We start from the raw sequence: 22,553 nt of genomic DNA, 5'->3' as shown, positions 1-22,553 counted from the left end.
TACCGGGGGTGTAGGTTAATTTGGTCTAAATTGGATGGCATGGACTTGTGGGCCGAAATTGCCTGTTACCATGCTGTATGTCTAAATTTTTTAAATGTTAAAAATTTAAAAAAAAATTAACTTACTCAACTTTGTCATTGTGAAGAGGAAAGTATCTGGAGCTACACCAAAAGAAAACCCACATGGTGATAGGGTAGCTTGCAAACTCCACACAGAGAGCCCCAAGCTCAGGCTTGAACATTTATTTCTGGTGCTGTGAGTTGTTGAGCTGCTCTGCCACCTAATTTTACCAATTTCCAACCTTTCTTCATTTGTCTTGTGTACTTAATATAGCAACATCAGTACATAGTTTTTGTTTTCTATTTGAAGTCTTGTCCACTTTCCCCAAATTATATCTCATAATTTGCAATATATGTGTAGTAATTTTTGGGTAATACTCTTGGATTGAAGATGACATGCCTCTATTGGTAGCTGAGTCTGTGTGATTTCATTTAACATGGGATAGTTGTGCCAGACTGGTCATCCTGTGGTTTTGTCAGCGAGTAGTTAGTCCAATAACAAATATTCCAAGTCCTATCTTTCTCTCACATACGTGAGCACACACACACACACACCCACACCACACCCTGGTCTTTTCCCTTAATCTATTTGCTGGTAGATTAAGGGAATCATTGCTGTCAAAACCACAGGATGGTTAATCTGTAGCAGCAAACTCTACTATCTCCTTGTAATGGAGGATTAAAACCATGTACCCAGATGCTTTTTGCTTATGTGGAACTGACGACACTGGGTCCACACGCAGGTCACCTTACTTTCAGAACTAGCAGATGTAATTAAACTCAGCCATGGGGACTTATCTGAAGATACACTTTGAAATGGAATTCCACTGTGAGGCCCAGGGAAAGCAGTTGTCAAATGCAACACTCTGAAATTGACGAATTGGTCACAACCTGTCTTGCTCGAGAAGTTTTAATAAGTCTTTGTATCTACGAGATAAACCAGGAAATTATAACATCCTGGTTCCATAATAATTAATCTTCTAAATTGTAGAATGTAATGTTCAGTTTTGATTTTGACTGACAAATATTAGAAGGAGTAGGCGCATGATTAATTGTTTTTGGGGTATATAAGCCTGTGGTCCTGCTGCTGAAGTTTAGATTCTCCGAGGGGTGGGAACACCCCTTGTCAAGAAGGAAGAACAGCCAGAGTCCAAGCAACGTCTCGGTCGGGGGAGGTGGAGAAGCTGCTACCAGCGCCCTGACAACCTACTACAAGTGTGCAGTCGTTGCCTTGCTTCGGCAGTTGGGACCAGTCCAAGCGTTGATAAGTATAGTTGGGAAGGGCTTGCATATTGTAGTGTGAAATCAGCTTTTGAATTAGTAATAAACATTTGTATAAACTGAACTGCTCTCGGTGTGTGTGTCTATTTTCTTTCGGTAGCTCAAACACTGTGACCAATCTAAAATGAACAAAATGAGAGGTATAAGTTTACCCAAGACAATTGGCGCAGCGAGCAGGGTTGGTCTCAAGATGTTTCGCTGAAAGAAAGAGGTGAGCCCTGAGCAGTTCTTGATTCCTGGATGGACTTCCAAAGACGATGGGTTTGGCATGTTGGCCAATACCCTGTCTTTGTTGGGACCACCCATTAGTTGGGATGAGAAGTTAGACTCATCAAGTGCACCTCTGGGAGAGCGGGTTGCCACTCTCCTTCGAGAAAGTAAATTTCCTGATAAAAAGGGAATGCTGACGAATGGTTTTTGGTTGCTGGCCACAGCATTACGCCACTCCGTTCAGCGTGAAGCAGAATTAATTCAAAGAGAAGTAGAATCTCAGTGCAAAAGAAAGCAATTAGAGGAGGAGCTAGAAGTCCTGCGACAATGCTGTTCCATGATGAGCGAGATTGTTCGCACCAGTCAGGACAGAGCCAAAGAATGGGAAGATAAGCATGTCCAAATGATTTGCCGTAATATTAAACTCCGGCAGCAGCTCTGTGCAGATAAGGAAAGGCATGGAGTAGAACCCGATCCATATCGTATTCATGCCATGATAAGGAATGGTAACGATCCTGATGTAATTGAGGATTGGGATGGGAATATCTGGAATGACAATGGTAATAATGCAGATACTCCTCAGCATGTGTCTAACATACTACCCTCTCCATCTGCTGTTCACGCCCGCCCTATAAGGCAGCAGATTTCCCAAACAGACAGAAGGGGGGATGATGTAAGGGTAGAGATGGAAGGGATAGATACCCCGGTTTCCCATGTGGACCCAGGGGAAAATACCCAAACCCCTGCTTATGCTCTATGGCCTACTCCCTCTGTTGGATGGCCTCCACCTCCTCCCCTAGACTGGGTGGAGGACCCTGTGAGTCAAAGTGGGAACAGGGGTCGGAAGGAGTCAATGATCCGTGATTTCTCTGTAAAAGAGCTGGCTGCCATTGGAGATCGATTTAGGCGAAAAGCAGGGGAACATCATCCCCAGCTGCTGAGTCCTCCTGGCCCAGCTGTGCTTTCTGCTCCCACTGCTGCTTCTATCGAGCTGGCTTCTCCTGCTCCAGTTACTCATGATGAGGTAAAACAATGGGTTAAACAGGCTCTTAAAGATAACAATAGCATGTGGTCCTGGAAGCCCCCGAACCCTTCTGAAGCCTCAAGGTGTGGGCAGGATTCCCGTGTCTACTCCATCGAGACACGGCGCACACACGGGGATCCGCGGCCCTACATACCGTTAACAATCCACTGGGGTGGGGGTAATGATCGCCAATACTTGGCTTTGGTCGACACCGGTGCAGAGCACTCGGTGATTCCTGGTAATCCCGACCTCTGGACTGGACCGGCCTTTCAAATAGAGGGGTTGGGAGGAGCGGTCACCCTGGCAAAGGAAATAAAAGTCTGTGCCATGGTGGGTGATAGCCCTTCCCCTGTCTGGTTACATGCCCTGGTGGCTGCTACTGACGAGTGTATCCTGGGTATTAATATGTTGGCCGGTATGGCCCTTAATACTAGCCAAGGGGGATTTGAATTTGGAATTCGAACTATTACAAAAAAACTAGTAGTGGGTCAGGTTAAGTGGGATCCTGTGATGGTGCCAGCCCCCATGAAACCAGTGTGCATTCCACAATATCGTCTCCCTGGGGGGCAGGAAGAGATTACTGCCACCATCGATGCTCTGCAAGAAGAAGGGGTAGTGAGGCCCGCAACGTCGCCCTTTAATAGCCCTGTTTGGCCGGTCCAGAAGCCAGATGGCTCCTGGAGAATGACAGTTGATTATCGTTTTTTGAACAAACATGCCCCACCACTTGCTGTCATTGATCTCGCTAACGCCTTCTTCAGTATTCTTATAGCTGAGGATTCACAGGATCAGTTCGCCTTTACCTGGAAGGGGCGCCAGTATACCTTCATCCACCTTCCAGTATCGCCTTCCCTCTCAATTCACCATTATATTGATGATGTGGCCTCCTGGAGCCTCTGGCAGAAACAAGAGGGTCGCCGAGTCCCACTGGGATTCTGGTCACGTACCATGTCCGAGGCTGCCACTCGTTATTCTGTTTTTGAACAACAGTTACTAGCCTGTTACTGGGCCCTGCTAGAGACTGAAAGAATGACAGGTGATGCAGATGTTCAATTGCGACCTGCACTTCCTATAATGAATTGGGTCCTGGCTAATGATGCTAATCTAAAGATCGGGCGGGCTCAGCAGTCTTCTATTGTTAAATGGAAGTGGTATATTCAGAGTCATGCGACCAGAGGGCCTGAAGGGGTGGGCCACGTACACGAACAGGTGGCTTACCATCCCAGGTCAGGAACTCACTTATCGGAGGAGGGGGATGGTGGCTCCAGTCAGTATGCTGAGTTGAAGGCAGTCACTTTACCACTAGATCCCCATGATCACCCTCTTCGCCTGTTTACTGATTCCTGGGCTTTGGCTAATGGACTTGTGGTATGGATGCCTGATTTGCAAAAGAACAACTGGATGATACATGACCGCCCAGTATGGGGCAAAGAGTTGTGGCAGCTGTTGTGGGATGCTTCCCACCATCGTGAGATAACCATTTATCACGTTGATGCCCATACCAATATGGCGACTAACATGGCTCAACATAATGCAGTAGCAGATCAGCTTGCCACTATCAGCTGTGCTGATACCGTCCCCCTGGCTCGATGGGCACATGAACAGAGTGGTCATTTGGGGGAGAAGGGATCAGCTATGTGGTCCCGTACACATGCTTTATCCGTCCATCAGGATGATGTCCGCATGGTCGTACGTACATGCCCAGAATGTCAGCTTGTGAAGTTCCATACCATTCCACCTGGTCCACATGGCCGAATAAAACGGGGTGCTCACTCAGCTGCGGTCTGGCAAATTGATTACATAGGCCCCATGCTAGACTGTATGGGTAAATATTACATCCTAGTAATGGTTGACACCTTTTCGGGCCTGGTTTTTACTTTTCCCACCAAGACGGCTGACCAAGCTAGCACTATCCAAGGACTAAACCTTTTGATTTATCGTTATGATGTTCCAGAGGAGATTCACTCTGATAATGGCTTGCACTTCTCCAGGAAAGCAATCTGCGATTGGGCAAATGACAACGGTATTTTATGGATCCACCATATTCCTTATTACCCGCAGGCTGCCGGGTTAGTTGAACAAATGAACGGCTTACTGAAGGAACAAATTCGTTTGGAAACATCACTGGGGACCCAGAAGGGATGGTGCCATGTGCTGCAGCAGGCAGTCGACAATTTGAATCATCGCCCTTTAAAAGGAGGTACACCTTTCCACCGACTTCTTCACGCTCCTGAACTACAGCCTATTCCAGAGGAATAACAGTCATTGCCCCCCATCCCCGAACTAGAGAATGTTGGACAAAAGGTATGGGTGGCACCACCAGGTAGTGGCCCTCCTGTAAAAGGGGAAATAGTGACACCTGCCCAGGGTAACACTCACTGGGTAGCTATTGAGGGACAGGATGATTTAGTCTGTTTAAACACTGAACGCTTATGGTATCATGAGTGACATGTGTTAGGTCTGCTTTGTTCATGAATGAGTGAGACAAACACCAGACTGAGTCGAAATCAGGGTTCTTTGTTCTTTATTACCGGATTGTAACACTTGCGACTAACCATGTTAGTCGGAGAATGCATTCTGCCGTTATCAGCAAAATGGTGATTTTTTATACCCTTGGATATGTGCTTAGAACATCATCATATCATTACTTGTCCAATGACTAAAACTGTTGCTATCCTTTCCCTGCTAGCTTCCTGCCTCTCAATCCATCAATGTCTCTCTTATCTTGTAAGTACAAGGATGCATTCACATCTTGTTACAGCCCTGCACATTCCCATCTCATGATGTTTTACCTAACAGTAGTACAAGGACACCTCCCCTTCTTGTTACAGCCTTGTACAGGGTAACTCCTTACACATTCCCATCTCATGATGTTTTACCTTACACATGTGTCAGGCTTCTTTGTTCCAGGTTCTCCATTTTACACTCCTGGTGATCTGGCGTAACAGCTGCTTTGATGCCAGCAATTGGATTTGTAATGTCGAGGACGTTCCAAGGGAGTTACCCGTGGGAAACACGGTCCGATGCATTACACCAAGGAAGTCCTCGGTCACCAGCCTCAAGTGCAGCTTATATAAATATGTTATTGTTCAGCATGTTTCAAAATCTGTTCGTGAGCTCCAGTACCTGGGTATTGTGGCCAACAAGGATAATTTGAGCCTTGGTTGGAATCCTTTCTCATGGCTAACTGCTACATTTGGGGGGGTGGGCCACACTATCCTCCGTTGGTTGCTCGCGTCATTGCTTATCTTTGTAATTGTTGTTTTGATTTCTCTTTTTTCGCTCCCTCTGTACTCAAATACTGGTTAGGCCTCGCAAATGACAGATTGTGACCAAGGGGTGGGATGTAATGGAGGATTAAAACCATGTACCCAGATGCTTTTTGCTTATGTGGAACTGACGACACTGGGTCCACACGCAGGTCACCTTACTTTCAGAACTAGCAGATGTAATTAAACTCAGCCATGGGGACTTATCTGAAGATACACTTTGAAATGGAATTCCACTGTGAGGCCCAGGGAAAGCAGTTGTCAAATGCAACACTCTGAAATTGACGAATTGGTCACAACCTGTCTTGCTCGAGAAGTTTTAATAAGTCTTTGTATCTACGAGATAAACCAGGAAATTATAACATCCTGGTTCCATAATAATTAATCTTCTAAATTGTAGAATGTAATGTTCAGTTTTGATTTTGACTGACAAATATTAGAAGGAGTAGGCGCATGATTAATTGTTTTTGGGGTATATAAGCCTGTGGTCCTGCTGCTGAAGTTTAGATTCTCCGAGGGGTGGGAACACCCCTTGTCAAGAAGGAAGAACAGCCAGAGTCCAAGCAACGTCCCGGTCGGGGGAGGTGGAGAAGCTGCTACCAGCGCCCTGACAACCTACTACAAGTGTGCAGTCGTTGCCTTGCTTCGGCAGTTGGGACCAGTCCAAGCGTTGATAAGTATAGTTGGGAAGGGCTTGCATATTGTAGTGTGAAATCAGCTTTTGAATTAGTAATAAACATTTGTATAAACTGAACTGCTCTCGGTGTGTGTGTCTATTTTCTTTCGGTAGCTCAAACACTGTGACCAATCTAAAATGAACAAAATGAGAGGTATAAGTTTACCCAAGACACTCCTTCTCTTGGATTCTGGCCCTTGCTGCTTCACTATCAACCTGCTTCTCAGCTCATTCCATCATCCTTTTCTTGATGTCTCCTGACTTCAGTGCTTCCCAAGCCCAAATGTTCTTCCTTCCCTTTCACTGCCCTGTCCCAGTAGCCACATCACCTAAGTCTGTAGTCTCTTTCAGAACCCCAGGCCTGTCTCAGAATTTGTCAGGGTAATCTTTATTTGCCTCCCTATGTTCTTTCCGTTCCTTTGATCTTTGGCATTCACTGCTATAAGCCTGAGCTTTTTATCTGGCAGGTAATCACCATTTCTTTTTCCAAATACTACCTTTGGAGGCAAAGGTCCGATGTGATACTGGTTGTATTTGATGCAGTAAGATTTGTAATTGCATTTTACTGTGGTGGTATGTGTAATTTCACAAAGTCACTAACCCAGAATGACCCAGAACAAGAGGTACACTCTGGGCTGCTTGCATTACTGTATAGTTGCATGGAATCCTTAATGTTAAAACTTAACAACACCCTCAGGTAGTAGAAAACTCTTGATGTACATTGTTGTGTTATGAAGCCATTCTGTAACTTGAAATTCTGAACATTGCTATATGCACACTCAACAATACATAGTGATATAAGTTAATTTAGCAGCAAACTTGGATGGGCTTGTGTGAAATGATACGTATACACGTCATCACTATCAATATTTGCCCTACATTTTGGAAATATTAAAAAGACTCTTGTTGATCCTTACAGGTCAGATACACCTGGTGTATTTTTTCTCTCATGGCATTTTAAATATGAAATTTCTTGTAATGAAATCTGTATGTAATGCAAATTAATCAGAAGCAGACTTCAGAATGGCCTCATGGCCACCTCATTAGAGAAAGGATGTAGAAGCTATGGAGAGGGTGCAGATGTTGCCTGGATTGGAAAATAAGTCATATGACGCAAGGTTAACGGAGCTGGGACTTTTTATGGAGCCTAGAAGGATGAGAGAAGACTTAATAGGGGTCTACAAGATTGAGAGGCGTGGATAAGGTAGACAGTCAGGACCCTTTTCTCAAGGCACAAGTAGCAAATACCAGAGGACATCGGTGTAAAGTGAAGGAAGAAAAGTTTAGGGGAGAGATCAGGGGCAAGTTTTTTTCATTAGAGAGTTGTGAGTACCTAGAATGCCTTGTCAAAGATGGAGGTGGAGGCTGAAACATTTAAATAAGAAATTTCATTTAAGAGATTCTTAGACATGGATGGAAGAAAAATAGAGGGTTCCGGGTTAAGGTTAATAAACACTAGCCTAACTAATTTAGATATGAAGTAGGTGGTTCAGTTATTGCATAAAATTTGCTGTGAATTCTAATATGCTTTGTAAGGATGAGAAGAATCTCACATCAGAGGAACATGAAGGATTAAAGAATAGAGACTAGATCGACATTTCTCTTTAGCAGCAGTCAATTTTTACTTTTTACTCTGAATAAGCATCAGATCAATAAATCTTAAAAAAAAAGGCAATTAAAGTTGGAGCTTATTTTAAAAATTGCACACACAGTCCTTGGGTTTAGAATGCAGAGCCCAAAAGTTATTTTAAACCGAAAGGAACATTGATAAGTTTCCAGTTTTGAAAATAATTTTTAGGAACGTAGAACAGGATGTTAAAATCCAGAAAGAAGCAAAAAATGCTTGAAGAACAGGTGAGAGAAATATGGTCTTGGAAAGAACAAAAAAGTGAAAGGAAAACATGTTTGAAATTGTGAAGAATTTGTATCTTTTGAATAGGAAAAATCTATTTATTCTTGGTCAAAGGAACAAGTTTACTTCAGGGACAAAAGTTAAAATGTTTACTTTTACTATGGCAAGGATATCAAAAGAGAAGCTCTAGTTTGTATAAATTTGGATTAAAGAATTCAAATCCGTAAAGAAGAACATAGAAGAAGTGGCTTAAAAATAAAGATGAATATAGTACAGTTATAAAATAAAGTACAGTTCTCCCCAGAGCTAGGACTGGGGACAGGCTGAAAAATATTGTTGGATCCTATGACTGTAAGCCATGCAATAAGGATTTCCTTTGTGTTATCTGGCAGCTTAATTAACTTTGGAAATCCTGTTGCACATCATTCATGCAAGCAACATTTTCAATTTTCTGTTCTGTACCTTGCATTATTTCAGACCTATTGGGGCAAATCGATGATCTGTATGCAGGTCTTTAAGAAAATGTGTATTGTTGACCAAAACACATCACATGATACAATGTGGTTTTGTTAAATGCTTTGATGAATTTCAATTGCTTTATTACACAGCAGGTGCCACATTGCTGTGGCTGCTCATTGAGCCAAATAGATTTCTCTGTCCCTTTGAACCCCAACAATAATCAACACCATCTTAGTACTCTTTCTAATTTGTCGTTCATCTTGCTTTTCTTTTTGACAAAGGGAGCTTCCTGACTGAGAGTAGAATTTAATCACTTTGATTTTTATCTGTACACAATTTTTGAACATGTCGAAAAAAGCCACAAATTTCTACAGTTTACTCTCTAAGAAAATATCAAACCATTTTGATTAACTTCACTGAGAGCTAAATGAATACAATGGAACTTCGATTGTTGGTAGATGTTGATCAAAATAATGTAAATGTGTACAAATAGGTAAAAACTAATTTGTGATGGTGGCTGTATTTTATTGCCTTGAAAGTTTCATGGCTTTGTAAAGGGAGAAGCACTAGATTGTGGCCACTGGAATCACAGTGGACATGACAAAATAACCACACAGGGCGTTTTTAGAGTGGATCAAACGGATTTATTCTTCATAACCCGCACAACCTTTTTAAAGTCAGAATCACATGCTTGACACGCGCTGACGTCATCACCCACTGACGTCACATAGCCGGTTCGATGCCTTCTGGGAAGTGCTGCCATAGCGCTGCTACACGGTTCTATTTTTCATGTTTAAGTGGGAGTATGTGCTCAAAAAAAGTTACCTTTTTTGAAAGCTCTAGATCACACATGTCAAACTCTGGCCCGCGGGCCAAATATTTGGCCTGCAAGATCATTTCAAAAATGTATTAGAGGTGGCCCGCTGATGCTGTTTTTTGGTAATGTCAGCCCCACCATCCTCCCCCTTCATTGCACATCCTTCCCCATTGTAACACGAGAAATTGTAACACGAGAAGTCTGTCGATGTCATCAGCCGGTTGGAAGGCTCCCCGCACAACCAGTCACTTCTCCCACCTGTCGAGCAGTGCGGCGGATTGGCGAGTGCCTGTGATTTCCTGTCGGCGCGACGGGCATGGCAGGCTGCGCACGGCCCCCGGGCAGCGCGAGCCACGCGCGACTGGCACCGGATGGCCCTTCCACAGCGACTGCGCACTTCTCCCGGTCGCCACGGCCTTCAGTGCTTGCACCCGCGCGGACCCCAGGGACGGCTGGTTCGGCCCTGCACGTGAAGAGAGAGATGGTGGCTGTCCGCAAAGGCTGATCGGCAGCGCGCTGGGCCTGAGTGGGTGGGTAAGCAGGGGTGGGCAGAGGGTGTAGGTGAGGAGTAATGGGCAGGGGAAGTTATGGTGGTGCGAGGGGCAGTTAGAGGGAGGGGTGAGTAGAAGGAGGGGTGGATAGGGAAGAGGTAAAAGGGGAGGGGCAGGGCGAGTAGGGGAGGGGTGATTAGAGGGTGAGACGGGTAGAGGGAGGAACAGGTTGAGGGGAGAGGCAGTAGAGGGGCGTGTATAGGATGGGGTAGGTAGAGGCAGAGCGAGTGGAGTGAGGGGTGAGTAGAGGTTGGGTAAAGGACTGGTCAGGTAGAGGGATGGTGGGTCGAGGGTGAATAGAGGCCTAGAGCCTGAGGAGTGAGCAGGAAATGCTGAGTCCTGATGCAGGCCAAAATGGACACAGCCTGTGAATGCTGACTACATCTCCACAGGGACCAAATGTGTTTCCCTCAGGTCAAGCAAAGGGTGAACTTGAGCTACCTACTCCTGACCTGTAACATTATCCTCCTAAAGTTATATCCTAAAGTTTAACATTACATATGTTGAAAGAAGAGAAAACATGCAGATGTTGTTGAAAAATTTCAATAAATATTTAGTTCGGCCCTCGACTTAGTCCAAGTTTTTAATTTTGGCCCTCCGTGAACTTGAATTTGACACCCCTGCTCTAGATAATGCAACAATTCTAGCTCTTAAAGAAAGTGCAGCTAAATGACAATTATTTGTGGCTGGGAGATTGTGATATATCAGGATTTTGAATCCAGGAGCCTGAACCGCCGTAGAACATTACAGCACAGAAAAAAGGCATTTGGCCCTTCGAGTCTGTGCCAAAACATCACCCCGTCAGTCCCACTAACCTGCACCCACTTCATGACCCACCAGACCTTACCTATCCATGTATCTATCCAAGTTATTCTTAAAATTTTAGTGAGCCCACATTTACCATTAGCAGATCAGTTTACAGCTCATTTTGGCCATCTTCCAGCTAACAAGTCATAAAATAACAATGATCATGAGATTATTATTATGTACATCATACAGTGCACATGTGCACCAAATGTTTTGTGCAACTGAACAGGAACTTTGCAAAAATAAACATCTGCAATAGTATAAATTAAATTAAAAAGAGATAATAAATACAAAAGTCAGATGGGAATTAAATATTCATAGTTTCCATAGTAAGAGAAAGAAAAAATGACTTTCCATTAGGGCAGGCAGGCCTTTTTGTAGCCTCGAAGAAGTTTATAATTACTGAGGTTCAAGAGTCTGATGGCCATTGGAAAGAAATGTCATTGAATCGAGAGGTTTCTGCTCATTTTTCACAAAGGTAGCAGTGACAAGATGTTGGGACCAGGGTGATGGGGGTCCTCACTGATATTGGCTGCTTTTTTCCACCTCACATCGAGGTCTTCAATAGATTGGAGGTCGGAGCCTGTGATGGTCTTCTGCAGCCTTTGCTCTCCTGGAAGCTCAAATGACCAAACCAGTCTGTGATGCAACTTTCCACAGTGGATCTGCAGAACTTTGAAAGAGTTTCCAACAACATGTCAAACCCCCTCAGCCTTCTTAGAAAGTTTAGGCATTGATGTGCTTTTTCACAGTTGCCTCGATGTTCTGGCTCCAGGAAAGTCTTCTAATTAATTATATGGACTGTCAAGAACTTGAAAGTACTATCTCCGCTTCTTCTTCCTAAAATGAAAACAAGCTCTTTGATTCTGGTAACGTTGAGAGCAAGATTGTTATTCTAGCACCACCCAACCAGATTCTTGATCCGAATCCTGTATTCCGCGCCATTTCCAGTTATTCACTTGCATTGAGCCAACATGGAGAAGGCACACAAATGCCTCGACTTGTTTAGGAGTCTGAGGAAATTGTCAAATTCTCTATCAAACCTCTCCAGGTGCACTGTAGGAAGTTTAAAGACAGGTTGGATCATAGCCGGGTTTGGGAATTTGTCGGCCCAGAAATGCAGAAGGTTGCTGAAGATTTTTTTTTTAAAGAAGCCAAATTCATCACAGGATCATTGAATATGTGAAAGCACTACCGCAAGAAGGCAGCCAACATTGTAAGGATCCCCATCATCCTGGTCACACTCCTTTTTCACTGCTACCTTTGGGCTGAAGGAACAAGAGCCTGAAGACCAGCATTTCCAATGGTTATCAGGTTCTTGAACCTCCCCTTACTACACTAATTATAAACTACAATTCTGCTAAAGGATTGTCTGCACTATTGCTGTCCCTTTTAGTATACAAAGGGCGACATGGTTGGGGTAGTGGTTAGCGCAACGCTCGACGTGCACTATCAGGTTCAGGGTTCGAATCCTACGCTGTCTGAAAGGAGTTTGTTCATTCTCCCTGTGTCTGTGTGGGTTTTCTCCGGGGCCTCTGGTTTCCTCCCACAATTCAAAAATGGATTGGGGTGTAGGTCAATCGGATGTAATTGGGTGGCATAGACCGAAATGGTCTGTTACTGTGCTGTATGGTTAAATCTAAATTTAAGATAACTAAATAGTTATCTATTGTTATCTATTTATTGTCTCTTAATTCAATCAAGTCTACTGATTTTCAGTTGCTTTTGCAGCTTTTCCTTTCAAAGTGTCTGTTCCGCTGCAGCAGGTAAGAATGTCAGTGCATATATATGTACATTGTACAACGTATATGACAATAAAGTCTCTTAGCAGCTGTTGTGTAAAGCTTGATTGTGGTTCTTTTGCCACAGATATCTGTCATATGTCAGAGAATTTTATGACCAAAACATGCCATGTGCTTTGGAGATATAATTTAGAATAAAATGCTGCAATGCCATAATAAGTACATCCACGTTCAACTAGAAAGAATGCTCATTTTAGGTGATTCTCTTCCAGCTGAGGGAGAAAGTCACTGTGCTCCAACACATAACTCCTTGATTGATTAATTAAACTGGCATCCAGCCTGTTTTTAGAAATTTCTGGCTGCTATAAAGTTTTTAAAAAAAAAAGTAGGCATTTAGTTAAAAATGTTCTGAACCATTCTAATTACAAAAAAAATAAAACTGCATAAAATGCTAATGGCATTCAAAAGGCAGTTAGAAACAAATAGAGCAATGTTGTAGTGGGCTATTCTAGAATTGAAACCTCTGTCAAAATTAAAAGAGTTGATCACTCCTCCTCTCTTCCATTCCTCCCTCTCAACCTGATCCATTATTGGTAAGAGAGATCAGTGGTGATTATTAAGACACTCTGTTGACAAAAGTTTCAGGAAATTGGAATGTGTGTTGGAATGCAAACTATGCATGTGTTAAAGCCAGGAAGAAATGAGGGTGATCCAGCCACATATAAAGTTCAAAATATTGGGTCATTTGCAGTTCCATAATTAAAAGATAGGAATCTGATAGATCAAGAGATATGTACACTGATTGTAAATATTTTTGCCTTGGACATGGAGATAAAACTGCCCTAATTATACCAGGGCCGCCATTCTCAACCTTTTTCTGGCTATGGCTTCCTTTGGACTCCGCTCAAAGTTTAAAAGCCCCCTTCTCTGTGAAGCAGTCAAGTGTAGTTGGCTTCTTCCACATTTCTCTCTTACGGGCTACATCAAAAATAGTTTTTTTAATGATTTCAGTCTGTGCCCCCTGTTAAATGTGCTGTGGCCCAGGTGGAAGGGGGTCATATGGTCCCCTTTGAAAATGGATGTGCTTGGGTACTCACTCTGTCGAATCTATCAATGCAATGCAGTCAGTTCTGGTTGGTGAAAGACTGGAGTCCTTATTCATTTGAATATGATACCTATATTTTTGATTAGTGTGTAAATGTATTTGTTTTATTTTATTTTGATGTTTATTTTTATTCTTTATTATAAATCTTCAATATAAATATTGTTTATTGTGCAAAGAAATGCATGGAAGGATGCAGTTTGGCTATGGTCGTCTTTTGAGTTGCTTTGTTCTCAAACTCTCCCAAATCTTTTATAATTTTTTTTATGGGAGTTCTGGTGTATAAATTATGTAAATTATATACATCTGATCTCCAATAATAAATGGTGTAGTTAAAGCTATTGATTGTTTTTTAAATTAAAATTAAACTATTGGAACAAAATTTACAAGAACAAAAGATTAGAATCCATAAATATCATTGGACTGTTCTTAATTTGTTTAGATTTCTACTATGCATGATGAAGTAGCTATCTATGAGGTGGTCATATTGATTAATTGCATGCTATGGCTTGGTGTTGATGTTTCTTCTTTCCTATTTTCCCTATCAAAGAAGGCTTTGAGAGTGGCCTTGCCATTCGTGGTGAGGAGCACATTCCTGGACCATTGGAGTTTTTGAAGTATTAATATAGATCCGATTGCTATAGAAGTAGCTGAACAATAATTGGGAGTTACTGCCGGGACAGACCCTGAATATAGAATCACTTTTGTGAAATATTTCAGATGGTAGAAATCTGAAATTAAAACAGAATGCATGAGAAATATTGTGCTTATCAGGCAGACTCAAATCGATTTTCCTGAAACTGTCATCTTGTTTTCACTTTCTGGGTATGTTGTTGGACTTGCAGAATTTTTTTTCCCCCCGTTTTAGAATGTGACTGTGCAAAATCAATCTCATGAGCAAAGGTGATTATTACCTACTACTGATTCAATATTGAGCAATTTTACTTGTTAAAAATTGGAGTATATTTAGTCTAGAGGCTGATCTTTGCATCAGATTGTTTATATCTTTGACTTTTAAAGGTTTTGTCCCATGGTTTGATATAATATTTTAGCTAATATTATTTAGTTTTATTTATCTTTCTGAAATTACTGATTTAGATTTTTTCTAATATACATTGCTAGTGTTCAGTGAATGTTTAATTATAGGAATAAATAGAAAGGTTTAGGTTTAATACCCATTTTGAACTTTTATTGGTTGAGCAATTGATGTACAAATTTTGATTGACAGTTTTTTTTTAATACCAAAATGTATGAACTTGTTTCAGTTTTGTTGATTAAATTGCCCTGCAACAACTCTTGATTATTAATGCCATTACTTCCTGATTGAGATGATTTTGGTCAAAAGATATTCTGGAGACCATTCGATAAATACTTCCATGAATTAACAAATTTCCTTGCAGTTCAAATATACTATTATAATATTTTTTGGTTTCCAACATTCTTTCTTTCTCTTTACAGGTGTTTAGTTCTTCGTGTCATGATCAGGTATTCTTAGAGCTACGTAAATTCCTGCCAAAGTTCCTTGGCACCTGGGCACCAACAACTGCACCTAATGGTATCCTTTTAAACAAAGTACAACTATGAATCAATTTTTGTGACTGACTAATGGATCTAGATTATTGGGATCAAGACCCATGATATCTGGATTTTATTGATTTAATGATTCCTGTTGCAAACAAAGAATTGTTGGAGGAAGTCAGCAGGTCATGGACAGAAATGTCTGGACCTTGATCTAATCTAAACATTTTGATTTAATTCCTGCTCCTTTTACCCCATCACTCCCCTCCCCAACAGAATCAGAATTTAATTGTCCTGAACAAGTCAAGAAATTTGCTGTTTTGTTGCAGCATTAGTGCAAACATTCATATAAACTGCCTCATAACAACAATAATTTGTTTTAAAAGTGCACGAAAAGTAAGGCAGTGTCTTTGGTTCATGGATTATTCAGAGGAATCTGATGGCAGCCAAGTGCTCATCTTTCGGCTCCTGCACCTTTTTCTCCGATGGTAGCAGGGCATGGCCTGGGTGGTGGAGGTCTTTAGGGATAGAGGTTGCTTTTGAAGACACCATCTCTTGTAGATGTCCTTGATGGAGTGAAGTCTGCTGCCTGTGATGTCACAGGCTGAGTTAACAACGCTCTGGAGTTTTTTTCTTGTCTTGAGAGTTGATGCAACCAGCCAGAATGCTCTCCACGGTACACCTGTAGAAGTTGATGAGACTCTTCCATGATGTACCAAATCTCCTCAGACACTTCACAAAGTATAGTTACTGGCAAGCCTTCTTCGTGATTACATCGACATGAATGCTCCAGGACAGATTCTTGGAGATGTTGACACCCAGAAATTTGAAGTTCTTGACCCTCTCCACTACTCGATGAGGGCTGGGAAGTGTTCCCCTGACTTCCTCCTGAAGTCCACAATCATCTCCATGGTTTTGCTAACGTTGAGCGCAAGGTTGTTGGCGTGACACCATTCAACGAGCTGATCTATCTCCCTCCTCTACACTTCCTCATTGCCGTTTGTGATTCTGCCGACAATGTCAAATTTGTAGATAGCATTGGAATTGTGCCTGGCCACACAGTCATGGGTATATAAAGAGTAGAGCAGTGGGCTAAGTTGCGCCGGTGTTGATAATAAGTGATGGGGAGACGTTGTTTCCAATTTGTACTGACTGTGGTCTTCCGATGAGGAAATCATGGATCCAGTTGCAGAAGGGGGAACAGATGCCCAGAGTTTCTAGCGTCTTGACCAACACTGAGGGAATAATGGTATTGAAAGCAGCCATATGGATTATTTGCTTTTTTACAGTTGATCCAGAGCTGAGTGGTAGGTAAAGCACGACTTTGAAATTTACTTCTGTGTGACCAGGTGATTTGTTTTAAAGAACCTTCATTGAGAGTGCATTGAGAGCATTTGAAATAAAAATAGCCATTTGGATGGAATACAACTGAATTGATGACACAGCACCCAAGGTGTGAATGATCATTCTGTCACCAGTGCAAATAATAATTGATTGCAGTTTTTCGACGGTGCAATAACCATGTAAGAGTTTAGAATGAATTAGCCTGAGGACATTCCTAACTACTACCACTTTATCACAAATGCTCCCTTATTGATATAAAATACCCTCTGACAGTTATTGGTTAGGTTTAATGTTCAAACAATTTAAAACAAAACTTGCTGATGTATTTAGCTTCCTTTGAAAGTACTCTTCACATTCTTATATTTGTATTTTGATTTTGTTTAGTTACTCCATATCATTGCAGCTTTTTGTACTATTTTCATGGTTGACGAACTGATTTTTATGTTAAAGAAATCTATTTGTAATCAACATTAATTGATTGTAGTAGATTTCCCATCCATCCCTCCCGTTGCTAAATTATAAACATCAATAATTTGCATGAAATTGTGAAGGAAATGTATGATAGTATCCTTGTCTTGAAAATAATAATGAAGTAATTAAAATAGTGCACAGTGATATTTCATGAACCGTGCTGAGGCAGGTTTGCTCTTTAACCTTGAAGTTCAGAGTTGTATCTTAAACTGGAAGACGTGACACGCAGGTTCAGTAAACCGTGTATCATGGATGTTAAAATTGGGAAAAAGAGTTATGACCCTGATGCTTCAGCTGAGAAAATACAACAGCAGATCAGCAAATATCCACTGATGGAAGAAATTGGTTTCTTGGTACTTGGCATGAGGGTAAGATACATTTAATGTCAAATCAAAACTCCTCATTGTGAAATGTATTTGCTGTTGCCCTTTGATTGTTAGAGCTAAACTTTTAAGTTTGAAAGGATGGTGATCTGCACAGCCATTGTTGGCAAGACAACATTAACATTCGGACTTTACATCTGTGCAGAACAGCTGTGAATTGTACTCCAACATGTGGACTGAGTGATGTCACGAATAAATAATAAGCAGAATATTCTTAAGTTGCTAGATTTGGTTGCTGTAACCAAGGAAAAGAAATGCAAATTCATTCAAACAGATTCTCCAGTTCATGGTTAAAGGAATATAAATGAACACACCACTAGCTGTTCTAGTGAACCGGTGTGGACTCGAAAGGCCAACATGGCACTGGTAAATGGTTATATGGTTAAAAATAATTTGATGCTACGGGGAAACAGAATTTTTGGAGGAGAAATACAATTCTTTGACCAGAAATTTAAAATTTGAGTGCTCACATCTACTTGTGGGGGGGGGTGTTTCATGTGAATTTCCATATTAATGGGATGGTCAGTTGTCAGCACAAATACATGTGGTCCTTTGTGTTATTTTAAAATTAACTGTCTTGAAATATTTCCTTTCTTTCAGGAAAAGTAAGATTTATTTTCTATGATCTGTATCCCAAAAAGATGTAACTGTTATTTATGTTACTGTTGCATGACACTGTTTATAAATAGGTATTGAAGTTGTGCTTTCACCATTTAATGTTCCTACTTCCTTTGATGCTCCTGTATTAAATGTGATTAAACCCATTGCCCTTCCTCATGTGAAATCTAACCATGTTGCCATAATCCTCAAGCAATGTCCTTATTTATTGGTGGGATCTTGTACTTGGTGTTGTGCTAGTAATGTTATATCCAAGTTAGCTATCCTATGAATGCTAGGTTTCTGTACGTACCAATGCAAAATGTTCTGATTGGTCACCAATGCAATCCTACAAGATTGAAACAATCCCTGTTACCTTTCTGTAGCTTTGTTGGTTCACTCTGCCATCTTTCAAATATCTTTCCATTGTTTTGTTCCTGATTGGTGTTGTTCTAGCCAGGGGTCTCCAAACCTTTTAGACTCTTGATCCCTTCAGGGACTATGTGGTCCCTCATTGATCCCCAGGTATGGATGGGGGTTGGGTAGGGTGGCTAGCTGTCCGGTTTTAGGTCAGATAGTCAGGCTATTGAGCCCTCTGCCCTCTGTCCAGTGCCCCCTTGAGCCGTACATTAATTTGTCTTCCATTTTGGGGTGTAGGCCCTACACCCCCAAATGGAGGACATATTAAGGGGCAGAAAGGGCACTTATCTGGAGTCTGCAGGCCATGCGCAGCCAGCTGGTGCATGCACGATGAAGGGCAAATGTGATGGTGATGCTCGAAGTGCCTGCTGATGCATGCGTGATGAGGGGAAAGTGTGACAGCAGCGCACAAAGGTTCATGGCTGGTAAGCCTCCCACTACCCGATGGCGGCTATGCTGGATCTGGGTGGGGGGGGGGGAAGGGGTGACGGCAGCTGTGCTATTTTAAATTCGACCCTTCCTCCCATGTTATTGACCCCCCTGGCATTTATCAATCCCCGGGGGTCGATATCAACAACTTGGGAGACCCCTATTCTAGCCTGTCTATTCACACTATCTGGTTATAGCCAAAGAATCATCAACAATAGTTTTTTTCTGTCTGCCTGTACTCACTTACTTACTGCCCTTGGTAACATCATCTAAAAACAAAGCTTTGGTTTCCATGTTTGCTGACGATGCACAACTTCACCTCACAGCTAACTTTTTTTAACCGGCGCTGGAATGTTGCTGATCCTCAAATTTCATCGCTCTATAATTGCTAGGATGCCAACAAACAAGGCTGATCCTTTCCCTAAGTCTTCTTGCTTTTATGTATCCTTTCCTAATACAGTACTTGTCCAGCTTGTTATAATGTTTAGATTGATGACAATATGGTAAAGTGTTTTGGGGCTTTTTTCCTACATTGAAGTTGCTATTTAAATGGAAATTGTTGATATGGGAACAGGCAGGTCTGAACGTTTCAGCTCCTGTTGGTCATCCTGTTTAATCATTAAATGTGGCTCACGTTATAAAGGTACTCACCCTAGTTGGCTTTAAAGTGCTCCAAGGCTTAGTGAAAGTGATGTAAAGCATGCCATATGAATTTCCTTCTATTTTGTGATACCTACTGGGTGTCTGTTGAAAATTTAATGAACTCCATACTCTAAATCTTTTTGAGAATGTAATTGTAACCTTTTATGCATATCTAATTGATCAAATCCCTTTATCATTGTGAAGAATGCTATTTGAGGAACGCTTTACCAATGTATATTCAAGGGATTTTAAGTCTTTAGTCATTCATGTTTTTTAGACAGCAATGTCGGAAAAATTTAACATAAATTAACACAATTACTCCTTATGGTCGTTTACACTGCACGCCTTAAGTTTCTATGCGCTCTAGTCCCGGTGCTTTTACGTGGAGCGACGTGGCCTGATTCATCAGCTGGACGCTGAATTCATGAGATGAGTTTTGGGGTGCAATTTAGACTGTAGGCTTCCCCCGAAAGTAGTAGAGGTCCTGCAGGATAAATTGCAGTGCAGGAATTGACTAAAAATTCCTTCACTTTCCTTTTCCATGTAATGGCAAATTTCATTGATTGTGCCGTCATATGCCTGCAGTCTTGTTGACGGGCCAGTGGACCTAGTTCTGCTCCTGTATCTAGTAATCTTATGAATATAACCCTTTGATGTCATTCAGTAAAAACTGAGGGGTTGTCTTTCAACACTTTGTGTTTAATATTGACTGCTGCATCCTGAAATGTATAGCTCACCGGATGCCATAGGTGTTCTATAGTTAGTAAGGGATTACTTCAGGTGGTATGTGAATGCAAAGAAAAAGGTTCAAAACCAGAGTTATAGTCTGTTGTGCAAGGAGATTCCTGCTGATCGTAATACAAAATATTTAAACCTGCCAGAGAGGAAACAGCCACAACCCACCAATGCTGTTTAATTCCCTCAGGATCTTAAAAATTTTGTGCTTGGTGGATAGTTTCAAAGATCAAAATGTTTTTCTACTGTTGTGATTGTTTTTGAATTATGAAATCTTCACTCACTTTTATTTCTTCTTTGCTTGACAACCAATTGACAGAGCTACTTAAAGGCATTAATCTCCCTTTTGAGGGTTGGAAATTGTAACCCTTCAAAAGGACAGTTCACTATGGTAATTTGCTGTGGAAGTTTCATACAGTGTAAGCAGGTTTTAATGCAACCAAATTAAAAACGGCAAGAAAGTTTAAAAATCCGAATCAACAACAACCACTATTGATTATTGAAACCCAGCATCAGTAAACAATTAATTGTTTGAATATACAATACAGCTCTGATTATCCAAAATCAGATTATCCAAAATCCTCATTTATCTGAATTTTTTTTGGACCCAGAAGTGATGTCTGTTCATCTCTGAAAAATTTCAGATGAATGAGGATATCCAAAACAATCAGAAATCTTCATTTATCCAAAACTTTTTCAGAGCCGTACTGGCCTCACAGGTTGAAACAAAATTCACCCAACATGAAATTAGAAGGACTGTTGTCCTCGTTTCAGGTAACTCCCTTCCCCTCTCTCTTTACCTTTCCCTAGTGACTTTTCTCTCCAACTCTCCCTCTCAAACTCCATGCTGTTGACACTCAGCCACAAGCGAGTGAAATGTATAGCTCACCGGATGCCATAGGATTACTTCAGGTGGTATGTGAATGCAAAGAAAAAGGATCCCTTGTCCTGGCATCATCAAGAAGATTGGCCCTCCCGGGCTGGAGTGGGACCTCAGTGGGGAGGTGTTGGTGATTGTTGGCGGCGATTGGGAGGGGGAGTGTGCGCAGGCGAAGATTGGGTCTGTGTCAGGCTCCAACATCGAGATCCAGGACGCAAAGCCGGAACAGCCCCTGACAGAACAAGCTCACAGGGAGACAGGAGCCCGCCAACTTGCCAATGAGTGTTGCAACTCCCTGGGGATCAGTGGCTGCGATGGGGATATGTCAGGGATTGGTGGCAGTGGTTAAGAGGTCTCAGTGATTGGCGGCGGAGTTGGGGACTGGCGACGGCCAGCATTATTTTGGTGAGAATTAAACATTATTTTAATGCTTAAAAACCTTCCCTTGTTGTTTGTTGTTGTTTAAACATTGATACCATTGATTTGCTGTTGCTACTGGGCTGTTTTTAAAAAATGACCACTTATCTGAAAAATTCAGATATCTGAAATATCCTTTGTACTGTATTTAATCATAATTTTTTTTGCTGTCTGTTGCATTGGTCTATTGAGGTTCTATTCCACTTTCTTTAAATAGTTAACAGGTTACAGGATTAGGAGAAACAGAAGACCATTCTTTGCATGTAACATATTGTATAATTGCAAAACCCTGATGTGAGGAAGCACAAGGGACTCAACCATCAAGTCTCCATCAAATTGAAAAAATAAGACTGAAATGGGGAGATTATTCAAATGACATTAAATTTCAAAGCTTTTTAAGAAAGCATGTGATAGCAAAATACTTCACCCATAAGCTACTTTCCTGCCTTCTTCCTTTGAGAGACAAAGCAAATGTAATTCACATAGAGAATAACTTTTAAGAAAGATTTTCTCAATACGGCTGGGTTTCTTTATTGAGTCTGTTCCTGATCTCTCAAACCATCGCCTTTGGCTACACTATAATTCATGGCACCTTCTCCAGAGAGTAACATCATTTGTTTAAAATTGACATTTTGATTAGAAATGTGCATACCTGCACCTGCCTGTTGGCCCTTTGTTCTTGTTGATATTCAAAATATTGTTGATGTTTAGCCAAGGATGAGTGTTCTGTGATATCTATCAGTTCTAGTCGACAGTATTTAGCACAACCATCTGATTCAATCTTTGTGCCCTCTCTGGTGCGAACACTGCACTTTCCTGTACTATAATGATCGTACTCAAATTCCACCACTTTTTATTCATCAAGCTT

General features: G+C 41.5%; 1 protein-coding gene across 3 annotated transcripts in view; it reads left to right on the top strand.

Moving 5' to 3' along the window:
* The window catches only part of ipmkb (inositol polyphosphate multikinase b), a 113,744-nt gene that overhangs the window by 22,555 nt on the left and 68,636 nt on the right, over positions 1–22,553 (top strand). For all 3 annotated transcript variants that reach the window (XR_011345561.1, XR_011345560.1, XM_069900685.1), the window contains exons 3-4: positions 15,308–15,404; positions 17,378–17,550. Coding sequence is in view for 1 of the 3 variants with exons in the window: in XM_069900685.1 (XP_069756786.1) it covers positions 15,308–15,404; positions 17,378–17,550 (270 nt within the window). In the remaining 2 variants the exon portion in view is untranslated. The remainder of the gene's footprint in view (positions 1–15,307; positions 15,405–17,377; positions 17,551–22,553) is intronic.

Source organism: Narcine bancroftii, chromosome 10 (assembly GCF_036971445.1).
Source record: "Narcine bancroftii isolate sNarBan1 chromosome 10, sNarBan1.hap1, whole genome shotgun sequence".
Taxonomy (NCBI): Eukaryota; Metazoa; Chordata; class Chondrichthyes; order Torpediniformes; family Narcinidae; genus Narcine; species Narcine bancroftii.
This window is presented reverse-complemented; position numbering and strand designations above follow the sequence as displayed.